The sequence below is a fragment of the Tyto alba genome, unplaced genomic scaffold (assembly GCF_018691265.1).
Source record: "Tyto alba isolate M040663 unplaced genomic scaffold, T.alba_DEE_v4.0 Super-Scaffold_14, whole genome shotgun sequence".
Lineage (NCBI taxonomy): Eukaryota > Metazoa > Chordata > Aves > Strigiformes > Tytonidae > Tyto > Tyto alba.
This window is the reverse complement of record NW_024881276.1, coordinates 53,465,311-53,488,342: the sequence shown is the minus strand read 5'-3', so window position 1 is coordinate 53,488,342 and position 23,032 is coordinate 53,465,311. Positions and strand designations below refer to the sequence as shown.

Genomic DNA, 23,032 nt, shown 5'->3' with positions numbered 1-23,032 from the left:
TTTTTTTTCCAGCAGTTATATATTTCTGATTTTTTAAGATGTTGTAGTAACTTTAAAGATGTGGGTTTTATTTTTGAATGAGAACTAGCATTTAGAAGATATGCAGGGCCAAAGGAAAAGAGTTATGCCAGCTCTCAGCTATAGTTAATTTTGTGAAATGAAAAAGCAAGCTGATGTTAGGCTCTGGAGCTCCAGTGATCAAGCTTTTAGTCCCATGTTCAATTCACCACAATCCAACAGCCTCTCTAGTTCTATTCTTAACCTGTGATTTCTCTGCTTTCTCTATTAACTGCTCCTGTCTTCTGACTGGTGCATTACTGAATGTTGGGCAAAGCCTCATTTCTTATTATAACTAGGAGGAAGATTTCTTGATGGTTTTCTCACAGAAAGAACTACAAGAATGGTCACAAAGCTTGCATACATATATAAGGAAAGATTGAAAGTGTGTGTGTGGAGTTTAGTTGGGGGTTTTTTGGCTTTGTTTTTTTGTTTTGTTTTTAGTCAAAAGAGAATATTGTTGGGAGATGCTATAAATCTTTAAAAATAGAAAAGTTTTCTACAGAGAGAAAGAATATTAATTGCTCTTTTTTTCCTCTAGGAATAGATCAATAATTAATAAGTTGCAGCAACCATGTTTTAGATAAGATGTAAGGAAAGATTTCTAACAGTAAGGGTGGTGAAGCACTGAAATAGTTTGCAGAGGCTCTAAAGTCCCCATAGCAGGATATTTTTAAAAGGTAGGCCAGACACACATCAGCTGATAATATTTAAGGTTTAGCTGATTCTGCTTTCAGTAAAAAGAATGCTCTTTTGAGTTCTTTTCCAGACCTTTCTCTATGACTTGCTATCTAATATTTTCTGAGGAAGATCCTGTTTTAGAGAATGTTTGATATTTGTTCATGCTAAAGTAGGCTTGAATGGAAAGGGGGTTTTAAAGGTTTGATAAATCTGCAAATATCTTCCCTTCCTTGTTCAGAAGTGAAGTCCACTACAGCTTCTCTTTTATTCTACATCAGTGATGCACTAGAACTTGGGAATTTGAGTTCAGCCTTCCAGTGCTTTTCTTCCTTCTGGGCAGGCAGAGGACAGAGCTTAGAGTTTTGCAGAAGTAGTATGCTAATATTGGTTAATACTGGGAGTAATCTCTCCGAGGAAATGCAAAAGTCTGCTTCTCATGCAGAATGATTTCTGTTTCAGAGGACCGTGAAGTAAAATACTTCATAGGAGGCAAATGGGGGCATTCCACTGGAGACTCCCATGAAGTCGGGTTGATCTCTGCCTACTTGATGGAAAAGAGATTTCTCTACATATTTTATATCTATAATGCCAGAACCACTTTGGATTTCATGTGTGGAGTGCCTTGGTTTCCTGTCTCTGTGTTTCTCTGCTTGTTGTAATAGCTGGAAGAAGAGATCACACTGAGAGAGAAAAAAAAGGAGGAGATGAAGAAAGCAAAGCTTGAATGGATAAAGCAGCAACAGGAGATGGGAAAGGAGATAGAAGAGGAAGAACCTGAAGAAGAACCAGAAGAGCCGTTGCCACCTCTCTACATACCAGAGGAGCCCAGTCCCATCCTCTGTGGGTTTTATTCAGCACCAGGAAAATTTTGGCTTTCCTTGGTAAATCAATTTTTATTTCATGTTGATGGGATTGCAAGATGTGGCAACCTTCCCTTCACATCTGTGTGCCTTAGAAAACAGATTATTTGAAACCTGCCATCTCTAGAACACGGAATTCCTTTCATACTTGATAGTTTCAGAGGTCTTTGTGAAGTAAACCAGTAGTGTCACTCCAATTCAGATTGTTCAGTAAATTTCCAATAGGTATGCTTCTTGGTGATGCGTGAATGGGCACAAAGACTAACCCGTTCCCTCACAAGCAGAAGGTAGAATCTTAACATATTGGTAGAATGGCTTGTAATGTCAGTGATCACGATAGCTTTTTCTCTGTGGGTAAATAGGATCTCTAGATGTTTGGAAATAACATTTTCTAACCTATTGTAGATCCTTAAGAAAGGAAGAATTATTCTGAAAATTGCATTTACCTGATCAGCTGCTTCAGTATTCTTTTGTCACTATTTCTTTATGGTCCTTTTCTTTTTCAGGGTGGGTATGACTCAGGGTTCCTCTATCATTGTGAATTCTCACATGATCACCAAGAAGACCCTGAAAACAGGAAAGATGAACCCTTTGAAGTGATTCCTATTGGGGACACTGATGACAATCCCATCCACCAAATCTTCTTCTGGTAAAACATTGTAGTGTAACAGATAACTTTGTGAAAAAGCTCGATGAAATTGATTTTAGAAGGGAGGAGGGTACACTGCTTTGTCCCCTTTTAATTGTGTCTCAACTCTAGTATGCAGGAATTCTCTCTGGTTTTCCTGGTACTGAGTTTCACGTAAAAGTCCTAATGGAGACAGTCGCGCACTGTCTGATAGAATAATTTAAAAAGCCCATCAAAGAATAAAATGTCTGATTTCTAATTATTGATTAGGACTCAAACATCTTAGATTGTAGAACTCCAGGAGAACCATTAGAAGTCACTGCGGGTTGTGATTACGAGAACAGCAGTTCTTTTTCATAGTTAGCAAAGAGGCCACAGTTAGCCCTTGAGGAGAACATGGAGGGATCAGTCTACTCCTCTTGTGCAGAGAGTACAGGCTTCTCAGGACATTCTGTGAACTGTACAAATGAAAAGGGTGAGCTGTTTTCAGACTCCCAATATTAGATTCCCTGAAAGGCTAGGCAAGTTCTGCATCTAAGGAGGGAGGTTTAGTTCAGGCTTTAATCTACAGCTGGCTGCGTTTACCACCACCTGTACTAGAAAACTGCTTTTCTGGCTCTGAACTTGATGTCTGCTACCCTGCCCAACTCAGGCTGAGACCAGTTCCATGATACTCAGCAAGTGCTGGAACATCCCTGAGCCGCCAATTAGCTGGAAAAACTGTCGTAGTAGTATCACCCATACTTTAAATGGTCCAAATACTTTGCCTCCCAGCTTACAAACTTGAGAAAGCTACATTTATTAAGCTAGGTTAGCTCTTTTCAAGTACTGTGTTTTGAGCTGTGGCCTTACAAGTTTCCTGCCATTACTGTTTCTTGTTGTTTATTTGACAGTACCAGCAGACAGCTGATGTTCTGTGGGATGCAGAATGGCGCACTGCGTGTTTATCCTCTCCAAGATAAAGACCTCTCACTGAATACCCTGAAGGAATACTGGTGCTTCAATGTACATGACAATGATTATGGCCAGATCCAGGGGATCTGTTCTAGTTATGATGATAGGTTTCTAATTACCTGTGGTGGAGATGGGAACATTTTTACTTTCAATGTCTTGTCTCCAGAGGATATTCACAAAGAGATAAAAGCCAAAATCCCCCCTCCTAGGGTAAGTCACTATCCTCTTTCACTAAAGTAGGCCTATTTACTATGCAACTACTGCAGATGGACAAAATGCAATTCAGTTATTTGGCATCATAGATCTTTCATAGCAAAAGCTGAGGTTTCCCAAACAATTTGGAAGAATATCTCTTGCAAAACATTCCCTAATGAACAGGCACTATGATTGCATTGCTCCTTCTCAGTATTTTGTGGTTTTCTCCAAATAAGCATAGTATGTGTTGTTCATATGTAATATTCTACTGGTCTTTTCCCACTCAAAGTTGTAATCGTGCACATTCCTAGAATGAAAGAACCACAAGGATTTGTCATACTTAATACCCGTCTTGGATTTAATTCCAGTAAAGTATGATTCTGCTCTGGATGGGGATTCTAGAAATAATGTTGGAGAATACCAAATGTGTAGTTTCTCAGTACATCTAGTACCATTTGTATATAATTCACAAGTTGGATTTTTTAAATTTGCAAAATAGCACAGCACGATGCTGATACTGTTGTTCTTTCATCGACAACAGTTGTGCTGATAATACACAAGAACAGAGAGGTGTCAACTCCCCCACTGAAAATGTTCAGACTTTATTGAATTTTTTAAAAATCTCTTGAGTGCTTGAGTTAAACAAATGTAACTTGAAAGAAGCAGTGAGATCTTTTTAGTAAAGAAGTACTATCATATACAATGAATTTTAGAGTAGATATGCGTTCAGTACAGTTTAAAAGTCTTGAAAGTGTTAACATAAACCATTCAATTTTATATATTTTTAATATTAGTTGGTAGCTACGTTTTGGAAGATGCTTGATGAGGGAGACAGAGAGGAAATTGTGATTTTGGTCATTTATTTAAATTGTTCATGACTAGTTGGAATTCTTTACCAGTACCACAAGAATATATAGCCCTGAGAATAGACTCAAAATTATTTTCTTAAACTAAGTGAATGATTGAAATGTGATATCAAAGCCTTGCTAGCTCCTGTATTACAAGTAGTGATTAATCTACAATTAAAAAGCATATATACAGTTTTATCATTTTGAGTATGTAAGTAGCTCTATATAAAGATCTTTATGGTCAATTTCTATTGTTCAGGCTAGCAACACTGCTTAATGACCATCCTAATAGAGTTTTTCCCTTATCAAAGTATATCTTCATTAAGTATCTATTCTAGTTTTAAGTCATGTGGAAGTTTTGAAAAATTCTGTCTTCATTAAACTTAATGAGATTCTTAGAGAATCAAATACAAATCCTCTGAAACTAATTGAGTTAAATTACAGATCAATTTAGTAAGACTGTATTCACTGTAGGGTTGATAGGCCTCCCTTTTTTTTTTTTTTTTCAGAGCATGATTGCCTAGGGAAATGAGGCTTGTGTGACTGCAGTGTCCATCCATCTGTCATTCTTCACAGCTAATAATTGTGAACTCCATTATGCAGTCAGCAGAAGCAAACCAGTTTAATTACACATGTAATTTGGAATTAGCCCAGGATGTGTTGTCTCTTGTCAGTGTGGCAGTGAGGGGAAACAAGAGAATTGGGTTTGGAGGGTAGAGAACTAAAGATGTTGTGGGACAGAGTGAAGCTAGGACAAGCAATGATGCAATAGTTAATGTTGATGGTGAGGATATAGGATTTGTGTTCTCTGTCCCTAAGAACTATGCTTCATTCATTCTTTTACACATAAACCAACTTAATTGCTTTTTTCTTCTTGAAATATTAAAACCTGATATTTAAGGCCTGTATAGCAATATTGATAACGAAGATTTCATTTGGTTTTGTGAGAGGCAATGGGACTTCTGTCTTAATGTTTGTAAAAGCTGTATTGTCTGTTGAAACTATTGCTTGTTTAAAGGCAAGACAACATTTTTATTCCAGAGTGGTCTTGAGAAGGAGAAGGCTGAAGACATTGAAGATCCCAATGCCTACAAGTAAGAGATGCTTGGATAATGGTGAAAGAGATTTTCAAGTGTTGGTAGCTCTTTCTTCAGACCACATGTTTCTTTTTCTCTAAGAGGTGGGAGAAGTTGATCACCCTAAATTTGGGTCATTTTCTTGTTACACAAAGTTTTTTCAGCTATTTCCTCAATTTCATCTTTTCTGTGGAAGTAACTCAAATATTGTACTCTGAGACTTACTTAACTTTAGACTACAGAGGCAGCACAAGATCAAGGTCAAAGCCCTGTGACGTTAGGACTGTACAAATATACAGGAAGATGATTTCTTTCTAAGTTACCTTGAGAGCTGTTGAGTTCACTGGGAGTTTAAGGCTGTCAAGAAAATACAAAAGGTTACGTAAACTGTAATCTTTCCTCTCTTCCATTGGGATAGCACCATTTCCTTTTTCATGTATTTTCAGCATTGAGGGAGTCAAGCAGAAAAAGGAGTATGAGCGGATAATGAAGGAAGCTGAAGAAAAAAAAAAAAAGAAAAGAGAGAAGTTAATGGCACTGAGGCATGAGTTTCTCTTTCTTCTTCAAAAGAATCAGGAGTTGCCCAAGCACATGCAGCTGCACAAAGAGGTATATCTGGTTTTTATAAGGGTCGTTTACCTTTAGAGGCACCTTATTCTAAAATGTTGCTACCTGTTGTGTTGAGGCCAAAGATGTCCAACCCTTTGCATTAAGAAGTTCTATGAATGTATAATTTGCTGAGACTTCTGAATGACAGCTGATGATTTTTGCCATTTAAGAAGCACATGGGAAAAATGTGGTTCTCTTTGGAGGTCTGAATAGCTCCTGAAATAAAGGATTGTGTTGATGCGCATGGATCTCTGGCACCTGGGCAAAAATATTTATTATCAAAACTTAGTAGGCAAGATAAAGTGACGCTGGGTTTTATGTCTTTCTGCAGCAGTATAAGATGGACCATAGGATCTTTGAGGAGCTGGATAGACAGACAGCACAGAGAATCCTGTTAGTGCAAAAGGAGCTGGCTTGGGAGCATGAGAAACACTTGATTGCCCTGCAGAAACTACAAAATCAGTAAGTACCACTTTTCTTCTACTCCTCCCTCTGACCTTGCGTGATGCTTGTAATTTATGTAGTTGTACCTGCCCCAAGGAAAAATAATGTTTGGGTGTTGTTTTTTTTTTCCTTTTTTTTTTCCCCCTTATCTAATCAATATTTCTTCTGTTCTGTTATGATTCTGTTTTTATTTTACTTGGAACATACACAAGAAAATATTTTGATATTTGGGTGTACTTACTTCTTTTGAATCTTTGATAAAAATTAAGATATTCAAATCAAGGTTGATTCACTTATATATTTAGAAAAGTGGGGGTTTTTCTGAGACTGTTTGCCTGCATTTTTGCCAGTAGGTTCAGTAAAAGCCAAGAACTCTTATTGAAACTTTGAAGCACAACCTGTGAAATGAACCTTTGTTTTTCAGTCATGTTGCATGTGTGTCAGATATTTTAATTGCTAACAGTGTTGCCTATACAGTTTAAAGTTACAAAATTAATTTTCTCAAGAACACAAGTTTAAGCACAAGGTGTATTTTTGTTTTGGTTTTCTTAAATCTAAGCATATAGTAAAAGATGAATTCCTAAAAATAAATACATGATAGAAAAAACACACAATAACAAAACCACCTTAGGCACACAGAGTGTGTGACTGGGAAAAAGACTTGAATGAACATGTTTTTAATCAGTCCTTAATGGCAGATGAAAGATATTCTCATGAAGAACCTGGTGTAAGTTTCAGTATTGGGAGAGGTCTTAATATGTTTATTCTTGAGCATCTTCATTCCTAGATCGGATAAAAGTCAATAGGTAGTGTCAGATGTCATCATACTATTACTTACTGACTTGTGAATTTACATGTAATGATTGTATGTGCAATAAGCAAACTACATTATTCATGTCCTTTTGGTCAAGGCAAAATGGTAGGTTGTGCCTACTGACATCAGACAGTTTTATCTAATTTGGCTTTTCAGGTTTCGGGACTCACTGGAATTTGACACTGTTACTGTTCATGCTATTCAAAGCAATCATCAGATTTCCACGTACAGACTTCTAGCAATGTCTGAGAAATACTACCAAGATAAGGAACACCAGTCATGGAAGAGGACAGTACTTAAATGGACCTGTAAACAAGCAGAAAAAAGGGAGATCGTCGCAGAGACAAGGCGTACGAATAGGGCTAATAATGACCATTTAAATCTTATGAGTAATGTGGTCTCTGTCTTTCATCTTAGTTTGTTTTCCTGAGTCCAAGCTAAAGAAATTATAATTTCTTTAGGTACAAGAAAAGAAATACAAATGTGGTATGTTTCCTCAGTACCCACATAGGTAGTAACACACATACATAGTTTTCCATGTTTAAGTCAGCGTCAGCAATTGTCTATCAAGCCTGTGGGTAGAATGTGACTAAGAGTCGAGTCAAAGAGTCCGCATGCGTTCAGAACATCCACTACACTGGAACTATACTGTTTGACACCAGCTCTACAGGAGCCATCTCGGGGGGGTTCCTGTAGTTGGCACGGCACTGTGCTGCATGGTATTCACATCTTCACATGGTTATTTTTTGGTCCAGATGACAGAACTTTCGAGGGTGAGACTGAAAAGCTGAAGATGTCAGAGGTCCGAAAGCCAATGACACATTACATAGAAAGCAAACATGAGCACATCAGAAGAATTGTTGAGAAATCTGACAAGGTGAAAGCTAAGATCATGAAGAGGAAGGCAGAGTGGGATGAATTGTGAGTCTTGAACTGGTCTCTGTGACCTTTCAGTTCTGTTTCTTGTCTGAGGTCAAGTAATGCTATTTAGCTGTCATATGGCACTAAGTATCTCTGCCTAGACTTTATATTCCTAGTGGTTGTAATTAAAATAGATGAGTTTTCATGTATCTCTGAGTCTCAAGAGAGCACTAAAATCTTTCAGTTAGTTTCTATTGTTCTAAAATACTAAAAAACTTCAGCTAGGTAGCTGCATCTTCAGGCAGGGAGTAAAAAGATGTCTAAATTGATCACGACTGAAGGACACCTAGACGATTACAGTCATGTCTCAGTTAACCCTGCCTGCACTACATAGAGCAGATGCTGTAACAGCTGGGTTAAGTCAGTTGTGCTAACACCACAGCCATTATATGGGTGTTCATGATATGCCTTCATGCTCTGTGCTGGTCTTTATCTTGAGAGACAAGAAAGGGGAGCAATACACCTTTGAATGCTCATGGAAATACAGTTCTTCATTAGGGGATGAGTGACAGGGAATGGGACCAATGTAGTGTCAGAATACAAGGCTTTTGAGGTTATTAAGTGTTTAACAATACAGAGTAGGATCTGGTATTCTGTGCTACAGAATGGTGGAGTGTTGACATGTGTCTCCTTGAGATTAAGAGCAGCATGTAGTCACTAAACCTAGAACTCAGTCTGAGTGTAAAGGTTTAATCTGTCCAATGGCAGAGCTATGTTACTAGAGTTCTTGGGGAAAAAAAAAACCAAAACAAAACCAAAAATACGTGTTTTTCACTCAAATGTGCAAGGATGTTCTTCCCAAAGTAGCCATTCTTTTCTGAAAGAGATGTGTGATTCTTGATCCCTAGCTCACCTACCAAGCCTTGCTGCACAAATCAGAAGGTATGAAATGACCCTGTTTGTTCATCTGTATACTTCCTCTCTTAAAGTTTAGCATTGTTTTGTACCTACCAGATACAAGAGCAAACCTAGGGATGACTATGAGAATCCCAAAGATGTTGAGGACATCAAAGAAGCACGGGAAAATATGGGATGTTATAAGCTGAAGACTGCCACTAACTACAGAGTCCCTGAACACAAACATGTGAACGCTGAGAAGAAGGTGATGCAGCTTACATCCCTGGAAGTGTTGGTATGTAAACTGATTCATTGATGTGTATATTTCCCCTTTTTTGAGGAGGGAGGATAATGTATTAGTCACTGCAGAAGTTTTCTGAAAGGAACTCGGTGTGGGAGAACACCTTAAAGGAGACTATGTTGAGTCAGCTTTAGTTAGAAATCAGCCTTTCTCTCGTGGACTGTTAGTGCTTCACCAAACTGAAACCTGAATCAATCCAAGATAACTCACAGCTGGCTCTTTTTCAGTGAGAAAGAGAATTTACATTTTCTGATACTTTAGCAGGAACATCTGTCTTTTTGAGTCCTTCAAAAAGTCTTACTGTCTAGTAACTGGTATGCTTTCCTTAAAACACTGAGCTAAATACCCCTGCCATGAAATACCTTCACAAAAACAGGGATGTGAGCGAGGACACATGTTTCTATTGTGGCCTCTTCATATTTGCACTTTGGCAATCACTGCTTCTGGGTACTAAGCATTGGAGTCTTCCTGAGAAACGAGGTCATTTGGTGCCAACTTTCTGGGATAGAACTCCTACAGCTACCACATGTCTTTTAACCACAAAGACAGAAGAAGCTCAAATGTTGTGCAGTATCTTTGTTGCTTTCAATGTGACTTCTTTCCCCCAATTCTTCTTCTCATAGGAACTGTTTTTCATTTTATTTGGCTGTAGTGCTAATGAGTGACAAATTTATTTCGCTAAAAGAACAATGAAGAAATATATCTATTGAACTTGGAACTGTCTAGTTGCTTCTTGGTAGGAAGGCTTATTTCTTGCCCTGCTTACTGACAGAAGAGCCTCTTCATTGCATGGGTTATCTTTGTCTGGCAAAGTGTAAGTTGTACTCTCAGCAGCCCTGAATCTTTTCCAGTCTTATCCTCATGAACCAGTTGTCTAATTTGAGGCACCCTCTAGGATGGATTGCTTTGATAGCGAGGTCTAAGTATTACAGAAGCAATGTTACAGTCTCAGGAGATTTATTGGATTGTTTTAATCTCATGCTTGGGCTCCAGTACTTCATTGTAGTGCTGATGTTACCAGACACCCAGTGATTAACCTAACTCAGTAGGACAAGCCAGTTCAACCAAAGCGAATAGTTCTTGTTGTAAATTCCAGGTTTATACAGATGAAGAATTCCAGTTACTTCAGGTGGCTGGTGTATACGGTTGTTTTCTTTTATAAACATCAGAGAAGTTTCTGTCAAATATATTAATGTTAGATCACATTCAATTCTTATTTCATGTGAAAAGAGTAAATTAATATAGCATCTCCTTATCACAGAAGGAGATGTCCAGACGGCTTTTTAATATCCCCAAGGATGGAGATCCCACAACCTCTGTGGGCAATCTGTGCCAGTGCTCAGTCACCCTCAGAGTAAAAAAAGTGTTTCCTAATGTTCAGAGGGAAGCTCCTGTGTTTCAGTTTGCCCATTGCCCCTTGCCAGTCACTGAGTACCACTGAAAAGAGTATGGCTCCATCCTCTTTGCACCCTCCCTTCAGGTATTTATATACATTGATGAGATCCACACCCCCTAAGCCTTCTCTTCTCCAGGCTGAACAGTCCCAGCTCTCTCAGTCTTTCCTCATATGAGAGATGCTCCGGTCCCTTAGTCATCTTAGTGGCCTTTCACTGGACTGTTTCCACTAGCGCTCACTCTCTCTTGTACAGGGGAACCCAGAACTGGAAACAGCACTCCAGATGTGACCTTGCCACTGCTGAGGAGAGATTATCACCTCTCTCGACCTGTGGCAGCACTCCCTAATGCACTCCAGGATAATGTTAGCCCTCTTTGCAACAAGGGCATGTTGCTGGCTCATGGTCCACTTGGTATCCACCAAGACCCCCAGGTTCTTTTCTGCAAAATTGCTTTCCAGATGGTCAGCCCTCAGCATGTACCAGTGCATGGGGTTGTTCCTCTCCAGATACAGGGCTTTGCACTTCCACTTGTTCATGAGGTTGCTGTCAGTCCATCTCTCCAGCCTGCCCCTCTGGATGGCAGCACAACCCTCTGATGTATCAGCCGCTCATCCCAGTTTTGCATTATCAGCAGACTTGCTGAGGGTATGCTTTGCTCCATCATCCATATAATTAATGACGTTGAGCAGAATTATTATTATTGAATTCTGAATATAGAATTATTACTGAGGTCTGCCTACAGGCCAAGCAAGATGCAAATAAGTTGTTACAAATAGGTTTTGCTGCACTTGGCTGTTTAATTCCCACCACTGACATCTGATATAAGTGTCACTTTTCAGGTTAGTGGATCTTCATCTTGAGTTGGAGAAAAATTATATTCAGCTGGTGCCAAAGTTTTCTGAGTTGACTTTGAGACTCTGGACTGCTGGAAGGCCTGGTGGGCATTTGTTTGGGGCATCTAGTGGCTTGTATGAAATCTAAAAGCATCTGACAGAAAGTTACTTTCTTGTTTTTAATATTGCTATCTACTATACTTCAAAAATTCAGAACTTTGTTCCATTTCTAACCACCCACAGTAGCTGTGATTTCAGCTTCATCATCACGTATAAAAGACAAGAGTCTCATCTGCCTTCCAGAACCTACCTTTATGGAGGACTGCTTCCGTATCTTTGAGGTTATGTGAGATAACGGCTTTGTTTCAGTGACTATGTACAAAAATCTAGACTTCTTTGATAGCTGTGCATTTGGTAGTGTGTACAGTAAAGGTCCACTCAGGTATGTTTCTTTTGTCTTGGGGATGGATGCTTGCTTTACAAAGGACTCAAAGAAACCTAATTTTCTTTATTAGTCTATTATTTGTACTATATGCCTGAAAAGAGGGCCATATATCAAAGCTGAGATACTCTCTGTATTTGAGAGAGAGCCCAAATGACTAATCCTCTAAACCCCAAAGCTTATTTTCACAGCCTCTGTCTGCTTTCTGCACTGCTTCAACATCTCATGTCAAGCAACTCACAATCAAGTCAGGAACTGAGAGAATGAGGAAGCCTCATTCCCTTTCTTACACCTTTGCTGATTTCCGTGAAGGAGGGGTCGTTCCAAAGATTTTAAAACCACAGACTGAAAGACAGCTGTTTAAAAATGCTAATGTGTGGAGATGGTACAGAAAAGAAAGCTAGTATGGAAGGAGGGAAAGCCAGTACAACAAACCTCTTAACTGTTTCTTGCATTGGGGAAGACTACATACTGTGTAAGTGTTCCTGGGAAATCCCACTAAAATAATTCTTCCTTTGCAGATCCATGAGAGGAAAATGAATATGAACAAAGAGATCATGTCTTTGAGGGATCTCAAGGTTTCTATTATTGATGAAATCAAGTGTTTAGTGCAAGAATTGAAATCCATACAGGCAGCCTTGGATTCATCAGAATGTCTCCCGCTTCCCCTGATCCCTCAATTACACCCAGATGAGGTTCCTGAAAAAAAATTTGAGTATGACAGTGACATCCTCCTGAAGTTCAAAGAGGAGCAGGAGGCCAAGGCAAAGCTTCAGGAACAAGTGGAAGGGTCTCCCTCATCTCATGCATTTGGGGGTGGTATTTTTCAAGCTCCTTCCATTAAAGAGACTGGCCCTGGGGCACAGGCTGCAAGTTCATGTCCAATGAAAACAGCACCATCTGTGGTCACAGAGCAACGAAAGGTTTTTGAGATTGAGAAGGCAGAGCCAACAGAAATGGAACTGGAAATTTTAAAGAGGGAGAAGATAAAAAATCTATACTTACAGGAGACCTTGATCAAAAAGGTATGAAATAAAAAATGATTTTTCTCAGCTTGAACAATACCACTGTATCAGAAATAAAACCAAAACCCTTTCCATCTCAGAATTGCAACTATTCCTGTTTTCCAAAGGTCAGGAAAATGCTATTTGGTGCAAATTTACAATGTAAATCTATATAAATCCCTAACTGTGACCTGTGTGCTGACTATTACTACCTAGATTTCTTATTGATTGCTCTATGAAACTATGAGCTTAATGGCCAAAAAAAGACAAGAAAAATGTTAGAAATTACTTGAAAAGTGACAAAGAGGGAAAAAAAGGAGCATCACTGCAACTTAGTAGGTTCATGATGTTCTCAGCTCTTAAATAACTGTAGTCCCAACCCTTTGGTCTCAAAAATGATTTTGTAGCATTAGAAAAGGAACAGTAGAAAGAGAGTAACCAAAACGCTGTGTCATGGAAAAGCTTATTTAAAAGGCACATCTAAATGGCTAAATCATCTTTTGCCTGGGAAAGGGACAACTGAAAGGGTTGTAGCACAGTTGGTAAAATTATGAATAGTATAGAAAAAGAGAGTGGGAATCCTCTCATAAAAGAAGGAGAGATATCAAATGAAATGATCATGTAGAAAGCTTGAAACATGCAAATGGAAATAATTTTCCTATCCAGTAATAAATAAGCTTTGGAACTCAGTGTTGGGATGTGGGGGAAGCTACAATGTGACAAACTATGGAAGAAAAATCCATTCAAAGCTGTTGAACGCAAACATACTGCTTCAAGCTCAGGACGTCCCTAGGTCAGAGTTGAGGAAGGTACAGAGAGGAGCGTGGCAGAGGTGTACCACCGTTCGCTTGTCTGCTCCATTTCTTACTGCCTTTTCTCTAATTCCTGCTATTGGCCGTTGACTCTTTGATCTACCCCAACACAGACACCCTCATGTTCATGTGTGTGAAGGTTTTGAGAGAATATCCAAATACTGCTGTGACCATCATATATATAAAAGTTAATGTTGGCAGCTGCTAATACTGATTTAACTGTAAATGTCTAAGGGAAGAGCTGGCAGGTCTTCTGAAAGAAGTCTGTGAAGGCAGAAGTATTTATTGGTACATCTGGGGTAGTTAAATGAAGTACTTCAGGCTACTGTAAAACATTCTGTGAAGAGTAAAATCCTTGTGGGGTGGAGTGGGATGCAATGAAACATTCCTGTGAAGCCCTGGTGATTCTTTTACTATTGTGCTGAGAACAAAGACACCTTTGGGGTTAACTCTGTCTTTCTAAGCACTTCAGTAATCCATAGTAAATAACATGGATACGTTGTTGATTTGGCAGAGAGAATTTTTCCCTTCTGCCACTTTCTCTAGCTTTACATGTTTCGCTCGGCTCCTAATGCTTTTCCTGTCCTGCATTTGATTGTTTCATATGCTCCAGATCAATACCTTGGTGATCACCTTTGATGCTGAGCTTCGCTTTCTGCGGCACAAGAAATTGAAGCTGGATGTTCAGATGAAGAATGCTGACCTGCGCTACATCACGTGGTATGAAGAGCTGCTTATCCTGAAGAGCCTCGAGGAACATGAGAACCTTCTCCAGGGCCACGTTAACACCCTCATCAGTGAGCAGGAGGCCGTGCAAGTAAGTAGGCCATGTGTCTCTGGTTTTAACAGTAGCACTAATGCATGGCTTGAAACAAAAGCAAGCCATAAAGTAAACGGTGGCACCTCTTTGCTTCATTTTAGCACTGATCCAGTGTCTAGTGGTAGATTTTGAAAAATAAGAAACTCTTGATGATCAGCCTAGGATGGTTGCTTTTAACTTTCAGTAGTTAATCGTTTCATAATCTTAACAGTTATATTTTAATAGGTACATCATGATGTGGAATAAATGATAAATCATATACTTAAATTTACGAGCATGCTTCTAGGTTTTGCTTGACTGAAGTATGGTTTTAAAGAGAGAGACAAGTTTTGCATTTCCAGATCTTCACAGATACATCCTATAAACACACACGTGGGTTGTACCTTTTAACTGAAATGGATTTTTTTTTTGTTTTTTTAGTCAAAATTGAACAGCTACCTTGCACAGATGGAGGATAGAAAGTGTGAGATTGTAAAGCTTCAGGAATGTGAGAAAGCTCTTTATGCCAACTTCCAAGCATCCCTTGGAGAAAACAATGAGTTTGCCCATTTTCTGACCAAGGTTCTGAAGAAGAAAATCAAGTGCATGGAAAAAAAAGTAGTAGGAAGAGAAACAGGTTGGAGATACTGTTCTTCTTGTTTTATGGATTTGTTACACAGACTCCCATGTGGTCAAGTAAATGTCTCTCAGTCTAGCTGGAGCCCTGTGTAGGTGCAACACTGAACTCAGTTCAAAAAACCATAAATCAGACCTACCCAGCTTTGTTTGTATACCAACCCATGTTCTGTGGCAGCCATCCTGAATGATAACTATGTAATTCAGTTTCTAACATGACTACGTTTGGTCTGACAGCTCCTGCAATTTACTTCCTGAAAGTCAGGGTTGAGGACTGATAATTGGTATGAAGAAGAGACAAAGCTTTAAATAGGTACTTCCTATGCTGTGCCAATGGGAGCTATGGATAAGTGATTAGTCTGCTACATTCATGAAATTCTCCTTTAATCTGTCCGTTGACTAATGAGAGATCATAAACCTCATCTGCAATCATCTATTAGTCACAGGACTAAACATATTATGAAAGGATTTAATTTATCTTAGTGACTCGGGTTTAAATTGTTAAGGCTGTCTTACTGTGGTAAAATACTTGTGATTCCTCTCTGACTTGGCTTTTGATTTCAAGTGGGCCACAATTAGCAAGAAGTGCAGACAACAGTGATGCTTTTGTGGCAGTTTTGTGCATCCGTATTTGGTTTGATTAATCTCTGTAGTAGAATGGTAAAACCACAAGATTTAAATTCCTAGCCCATATAAAGAGAGGAAACATTATTGAAAGAAGTCCCGAAAATGTGCCTGTGTCTGTGCCTTTGGCACTACTAGATGATCTCTCTCCCTCATTTTTTTTTTTTTTGTTAATTTTCTTTTTTTTTTTTTCGTTCTGTGAAATGATTAGATCAATAGGCACAAGGTGCATCGATTCACATTTTACCAGGATGATCCTTCATGGATCATTTGGATTGTGCTCGCCAGCACATTGGCATAATGCAGAGGTAGTGGGTCTGAGGGTGTTCTGCAAGCCAGCAGTACTATCCTTTTATTCCAGATGAAGAAGATGAGAACGAAGAGGAGGATGATGAAGAATCCAGCTTGGAGACTGACAAAGAAAATTCTGGATCTGAAGATGAAGTCTTTGATGACTCTGTTTGCCCAAAAAGTACCTAAGTCATTATTTCCTTGGGCTGACTACTTGTTTAGCTATAGGGGCAATATTGGGTGTTTAAAACAAAACCACAGATTTTTTCATTATTCACTGCCTATTAATGTCATTAAGGGCCTGAATGTGTGTACCCCTCCTGAATGCAGCATTTTTCCCCAGGAAATCTCAGTGAAGATCATGAAACCACTGGCAGTTGCAGAGTACCCTAATTAAAAAGTTTGGAAAAGTACAACTTAGCTAAGCACTAAGAATTAATTATTTTGTGTAAAGAACGATTCACCACTTCACGGCTGTTTTCTGGAGAGAAAAGGCTCCTCTTAGGAGTGGAATTGGAGCGAGGCTGTAGCTGCTCTCTGGAAACCTGCTGCCTGGCCAAGCTGGGTCCCTGCTCAGGACAACTCTGCGGGGGCCCCACCACGCTGTTAAATTAAGCTCTTTGTTACCACCTCGTGGCTTTACGCAGCAATTGCCTGTCGCTAAACTGCTCTCTTAAGGGTATCTGAAAAATCAGGAGCTCTACTTTGCAAAATCCTCCTCAGACGTTCGACAAATCAAGCAACTTCTAACGCCCAACCCCCCCATTTCTTTTGTATGAGTTTAACTAGTTTAGGGTGTTGTGGGTTTTGGTGTTGTTGTTTTGTTTTTTTTTTTTTTTTAATTTTTGAGTGTCAATGGCCATGTAACAATACTGCTTTGTTTTCAGTTAGAATTTACCAACAAATTACCTTTTCATATTTTTAAAATAAGATTTTAACATAATTTCCACAAATTTAATTTTTTATTAATTCCTCATTCGTCTTCTTTTTCAATGAAATGTTGGGAAGAAATGAAGACTTTCCTTTTTATTAAAGAAGTCCAAATTATTAATTTAATAGGGAAATTACATGTTGCATTCGCCTCTTCATATTTGTCTCTTTAGGTGTCATTTATTTTGCCTTTATTGGACTCTCTTTTAATTATGCCTGCTAGTTTGGGCATAATTATGCACCTGATTAGTAAGACTGAAATCACAGAGTTAGCCAGAAATTCATAGATCTTCCTTACCATGAAACAGGTCCTGTGAACCACAGCTTTGTTTACAAATAGACCTATAGCTAAGGCAAGTTCATCGTGTATAGTGAAAGGTGCAATGGATAAACTACATGTTCACATAATTGAAGATTATGCTGTAATGTATTAATTCCTGGGACTGCATTACTTAGAAAAGCTAACTTTTGAGCATTTGGCTTTAATATTGGCTTCGATGCATTTAGTCTTAATTCTGGAAACAAACTGTCTTGACTGAATGTAAAGAAAAAAAGATCCACCCAGGATGCTTACTCCCTCATGGAGAAACGTGGCCCATGTGGTTTATCTTTGGGAAGGCTCAAGGGAACCAAGAGCACGGTCTTATTATGGGGAACACTGGGCAATGTGCACAGTAGGGGAAGCTACTAGCTCAAGCCTGTAACTATAGTACAGTCATAATCAAATGAAGCTATTCTGTGACTTTTTCCTTCTCAGAGTGCAATGAGGCACTCTTCCAAAACACCATCGAGCTCCGGCAGAAGCGATTAGACATTGAGAAAGCTTTAACAGAGGAAAAGAAAGTTGCTGCTAACCTCAGAAAGAAATATAATGCCTTGGCCAAAAAGGTATTGTAGTATTTTCTTCTCAGCAATCATCGGCTGATTCCCTTACAGTGAAAATGTTGTACTAGTGATTTTGGCTAAGATTCAAAAGCAAAAGCCTAACCTTTGAGAGGCCTTAGTTTGGGTAGAGATATCTGTGGTAGCGCAGCAGCAGGAGGCGGCTCAACATGGGTCACCTCTCCTCCTGAAAAGGGTAAATCAAGGCGGTCTGACCTTAGCTGCTATGAGGTTTGATCCAGATTTTAGGTCCACTTCCTTCCCAGCTGATTAACCATCATGCAGCAGCAGGAACTGGATTCTCTGGTTCGAATGAAACACCTGGTGTAGCCTGGCCTGTCCTCTGTGCGTGTGTACAGGGATGGAGAGATTAAAGAATACTTATCTTAACACAAATGCAGGTTAAAATAAATGCATAAAAATGCTATTCTTCTATTTCTTTTGCTTTTAGTTATTTTCTTTTGCTCTTTGTCACAGTAATCATGGAATAAACTCTCTTGGTACAAGTTTTCCTTTTAGCTTTTTTCAGATCCTGCATTCATAAAGACATTTGATTTATATTAATTCAAAAATATCTTAATTTGAAGGGTTATCCGGGATAGAGAGAGAGAGTTCTGCCAAAATAACATTATGCAAGTCTTGCTTTTATTGTGTCTCAAAAATGTTCCATCAAATATTCTTAACTTACAACATTTTTTTGTTTAGTTTTTAAAGGCTTTCCTAAATGCCAGCTGCCACATATTCACCCTGGGGTCTGACATTTGAGTCTGAATTGTTTCTTTCTCATGCAGAATCAATAAGCGTTTCCAGGCATAACACAATAAAAAATTATCTTGCAGACTCTGTAGATCTAGAAGTGTTTTAGACACTAAACAAAGCAGCTGTCCCTTGATACATACAGGGCTTCTCTACTAAGGAGACATTTATGAGTGTACATGTGTACAGAGGTATTTAGGGTAGAAGAATCTTGCTTGAATATGTAAATAAGCCTCATGTTTGTCTATGAAACTCATCTATCATAGTATAAAAATAAATGCTTTTTTTTTAAATTTTTTTAACATACTTCTTTCCCTTTGGATCAGAAACTCTAACGTAGAACCTTGCTGCCATATGTATTTGAGTACTACAGGAATTTTCTTTGCCCACAATTTGTCTTTCTGCAGGCAAAAGTCGTGGAAACCAGTCTGGACACCGCAGACAGGGAACTGGAGGCCTTTCAGCAGGAAAAGCAGCAGAGACTGAATGAGCTATATGTAGTTGTGCCTTTGAAACTCCATCAGGTAATTCAAGATGTTGTGCATCTGCAGGTGCAGAATGACTTATGTACATCTAAACAATGGTGTTACTGTTCTTTGGGGCCCTTAATTCCTGATTAATCATAGTCTCCTGGGAGTGAAATGCCATTAATTGAACTTCATGCTGCTATTTCCTCTAGGTTTGTTTTTCTTTTTTTTCCCCTTCTCCTGTATTGACAAAAAAGAGGTAAGGACAGGCAGGTTGGGCCATTGCTGAAATGTGCATAGTCTTCAAGTGTTTTATAGGTTTGGCTTGGGATTTTCCTTCAGGTTCATGCCTACTGATATCCTCTTGGGGGAAAAAAAAAAAAAAAAAAAGCCCCCAAACTATTGAAACTAATGGGAGTTTTGTCTAATTCAGTAATGCTGGATTGGATGCAATGCATTCATCTACACAGCTGTTAGCACAGGGATGGTAAGTAGAAAATGAAAACTCAAGACAATACTGTTATTTCCTCTGAGCTGAATCTTGTCCTCAGAGAGAGAAGCTAGGCCCCTGCCTGTTCTGGCTTATATAGCTCTGAGGCAAGCTCAGCTCTCTCCATTTGTTTTATCTCCCTTCGTTAAAAGGTTGGTAATAAAGACAGAAGAGTCTAAGGCCTGACTGCAGTCGGGCCTCAGCTCCCAGATCATTCAAAAGTAGTTGACAGGGAGTCCCCTTCTCCCCTGTTGTTCCAGGGGCCATAGAAGGGTAGACAGCTTTCTATATAGGCAGTCATCACAGCTCTGAGCAGTCTTTGAGCTTTGCTGAGCAGTCGTGATGCCCAGGCCCAAAACGTGAGAGTTGTGCCCACGCTTCCTGTTACCTCATTCATTAGTTCTCAAGCGCTCACACATTTGTTATCCAGAGAGGTCACCAGCACCTTTAATAAGTCAGACTTGCTTACGGCTGTTTCTTGCAGGTAGAGTACTTGGTTAATGGGAAAATGCCCAGTGACTTCTCCCAGGCTTTGGTATTTACCAACCAGTCCTTAGAGTATCTGCAGAAGAGAATTGTGGACCTACATAATGAAAAGATAATGCAAAGAGAGATCTATAAGAAGGCCCAGGAGCAACATAAGCAGCTTGTCCAGGACAAAAAGGAGATGGAGATACTCATTCGACGTGAGTAACAGAGACTCTGAAGAACACAGCGTACTAATGCTCATTCTGCCCCCTCACTGGGTGTGGGTAACTCACCAGATGCCCGTCTTTACGCTCACACAGGTGTCACAGCTGGTTACTGCAGAAAATAAACCAGAAAGAGCAGATCAAGTGGGCTGTTTCGATGAAGTACCAGTAGTTCTCCAGCACTGCCGAGTTGTTACGCTGTGTGAAATAATTTGGGAACTTAGTATAAGGAGAGTTGACTGAGATGAGACACTGGAAGTCAGGACACACGATTGCTATTTCTGGCTGTAAACCAGAACTGCTAGGAAAAAAAGTACTTTCCCCAAAGCTACACAAGTTTTTTTGGCAATTTCCTCCTCTGCATAATGAAACAAGCCCTATTTGAAACCCTGACTTTCCCAAGGACCAAACCCAAAGATGTGTCCAGCACCGTCAAACCTGCGGAGGCCCTATAGCTTTGGGTGTGGGAGTGGCTTACTAGGTCTGGCTTAGAGTGTGGTTTAGTGACCACACAGATGTGCTGATGGGCAAGGGAAAGCAGCAAGATTCAGCTGTGAGCTCTGGGTTTGTGTGAATTATTTATTACGGAGCAAATTCCAAAGAGCTCAGGCAAAAGCTGGGGGGCAAAGCAGAAATTCTTATTAACTAATGAAAGACAGTGCTGCCACTCGTGCCGTGCCCCTTCTGTTAGGACTGGAAGAGAAGTGTGATCGTCTGATAATGGAGAAGTTTGGCCGGATGGTTGATTTTGAAGCAGTTCAAGCACAGTCTGTTAACATTCGCATGGAACAGTTGAAAGTGCAAATAATGGAGAAAGAGTATGTGCACTCTCAGGAGCTCAAAGAGTGGGAGGTAAGGAGCAGGAAAAAGAGGGGGATGTATGTTACGATGATCTGTTAAGGCTTCATTTCCCTTGGGCTGAACAGTTACATGAAAATCTTTTGTGAATGGGTTCATATTCGTTTTTTTTCACTTGTCATTAATAGACCATAATGTCCAACTCCCATTTGCCATCATCATTCCTACCTCTGCTCCAGTTGCTGATGCACATCCTATTTTCTCACGGGAGTAGTTGATGATATTTTTGTTTTACTTTCCTCAAACGCATCCTTCTACTTCAGTGCCTATGTGAAGTTCTTCCAGAGTGCTTTCCTTTGGTTTTCAGCTGGCATTTAGCACCTACTGCCTCCTCCCGCTGCCTTGGGTGACAGACTGTTGGAGTGCAGCGCTGCCCTGCTCACGCCTGGGGGTGCTAGTCCTCGGTGCAGTCTGAAAAGCTCATGTCTCGATCTGGGGGGGCCTAAGGCTCAGCTACTGCGGTGCAAGCAGGAAACACGCTGCCCTTGCAGAAGGGCACATATGGAAGTACTATCTACCTAATGGCTTTCTCTTTCGCACACTCTTGCCTAACTAACCGCTTTTCTTAAACATTTGCAATATTTAAAAAAAAAAAAAAAAAAAAAAGATGACTGCTTGCACTAAAGACACTGTGGGATCAGGTGGTGTATGCTGGAGCTGCCTGTTATTTATCTCTTCTGTGACATGTTGTGCCTAGCACTTCTTCCCCGTGTCACACTTTTTGTCCCCTTGCATCCCAGCTCAACTTTTTATACCTTTCTAGGGAAGAATCTTAGACCTGCGGCAGCAGCTAATGAGGCTGACAAAGGAAAACACGAGCAAGTTGCAGCAGCTGAACCGGTTTTGCCTTGAAAAGCATCAACTTGAAACTAAGCTGGATTCACTAAAGAATGATCTGGTAAGCCTTTTAGCCACTGTACTACGCAGAGGTTTAGGGCTGTTCAGACCTGGGTAAGGGATCCTCTGGCCCTCGCCAGCTCTCTGGTCTCACAGCCTGCGCTGCAGTCGGCAGCTGGGGCTAACATCACCTAGAGGCACCGGCTGAATGGCTGCTCCCGGTCTCGTAGGAAGGGAGATGAATGAGCTGATACTAAAGCAGGCCATACCTCAGCTTCTCCGTAATTTCTTACTTAGCTGCTTTCTAATATTGAAACAAACTCATCTTATTTCTAATTAAAAAACGTCTTGCGGCAAGTCAAAATTATTCCTGTTCTATGGAAACAGTCAAATTAATTAAAGTGTTTTCTTTTTTCTATACTAGGGAATAAGGCAGCCACCTTTGGCAGTCTGAGTCTAAGTCAGTGGCCCCTCACTCTGATTTCCAAGTAGTTCTGAGTGAGGGATGGAGCAGTCATGAAGCTGTCCTGCCTCTTGGAAAGTTTCGCTTTCCCCGCTTGAAATAAAGTGCCACTGTCCATTCTCCTCTGTTTTATAGGAGCTATTTTTTCCCTCTCTTTACAGGGAGTAGAATTTCAGGGCAGCCGAACTACTGACATCAAAGAGAAGGCCAGGCTGGAGTCACGGCTCAAGCGCACAGCTCATGACACAGCCCTCCTAAGAGAAGAAATCAATCTTCTAAGCAGAAAAGACGGGTACTTAAAAGAACTCGCTCTCCTTAGGAGAAAAGATGGGTGCCTCTTTCTACAGCCTTCATCACCAGGGACTCTGAGACACCAAGTGAATCATTCCCTGTTCTTACACCAGAAATGGTAACTAAATTTTAAGGTGTCCCTTAAAAATGGGCATGGTTACCTGTGGCGGTAGTCATACTTGGAAGCGTGAAAAGAATTGCTTTGGCTATACAGGGGTTTAGTTGTAAAGGGTTGTATTTGTTTCCCTTATCAAAATACGACTGTAGTCATAGATACGGAATAAAAAAGTGCAAATACAACTA

The 23,032-nt window shown here is 39.9% G+C and overlaps 1 protein-coding gene across 1 annotated transcript in view; it reads left to right on the top strand.

Moving 5' to 3' along the window:
• CFAP44 (cilia and flagella associated protein 44) overlaps positions 1-23,032 on the top strand; it is a 44,799-nt gene extending 21,767 nt beyond the window's left edge. The window contains 20 exon segments of the mRNA XM_042789045.1: positions 1,401-1,619; positions 2,105-2,247; positions 3,120-3,390; positions 5,265-5,317; positions 5,746-5,908; positions 6,240-6,370; positions 7,323-7,516; positions 7,922-8,087; positions 9,042-9,219; positions 12,419-12,922; positions 14,327-14,530; positions 14,954-15,149; positions 16,134-16,244; positions 17,751-17,881; positions 19,039-19,155; positions 20,073-20,274; positions 20,972-21,132; positions 21,902-22,036; positions 22,600-22,770; positions 22,773-23,032. Of these exon segments, the coding sequence (XP_042644979.1) occupies positions 1,401-1,619; positions 2,105-2,247; positions 3,120-3,390; positions 5,265-5,317; positions 5,746-5,908; positions 6,240-6,370; positions 7,323-7,516; positions 7,922-8,087; positions 9,042-9,219; positions 12,419-12,922; positions 14,327-14,530; positions 14,954-15,149; positions 16,134-16,244; positions 17,751-17,881; positions 19,039-19,155; positions 20,073-20,274; positions 20,972-21,132; positions 21,902-22,036; positions 22,600-22,770; positions 22,773-22,862 (3,540 nt within the window). The 3' untranslated portion in view covers positions 22,863-23,032.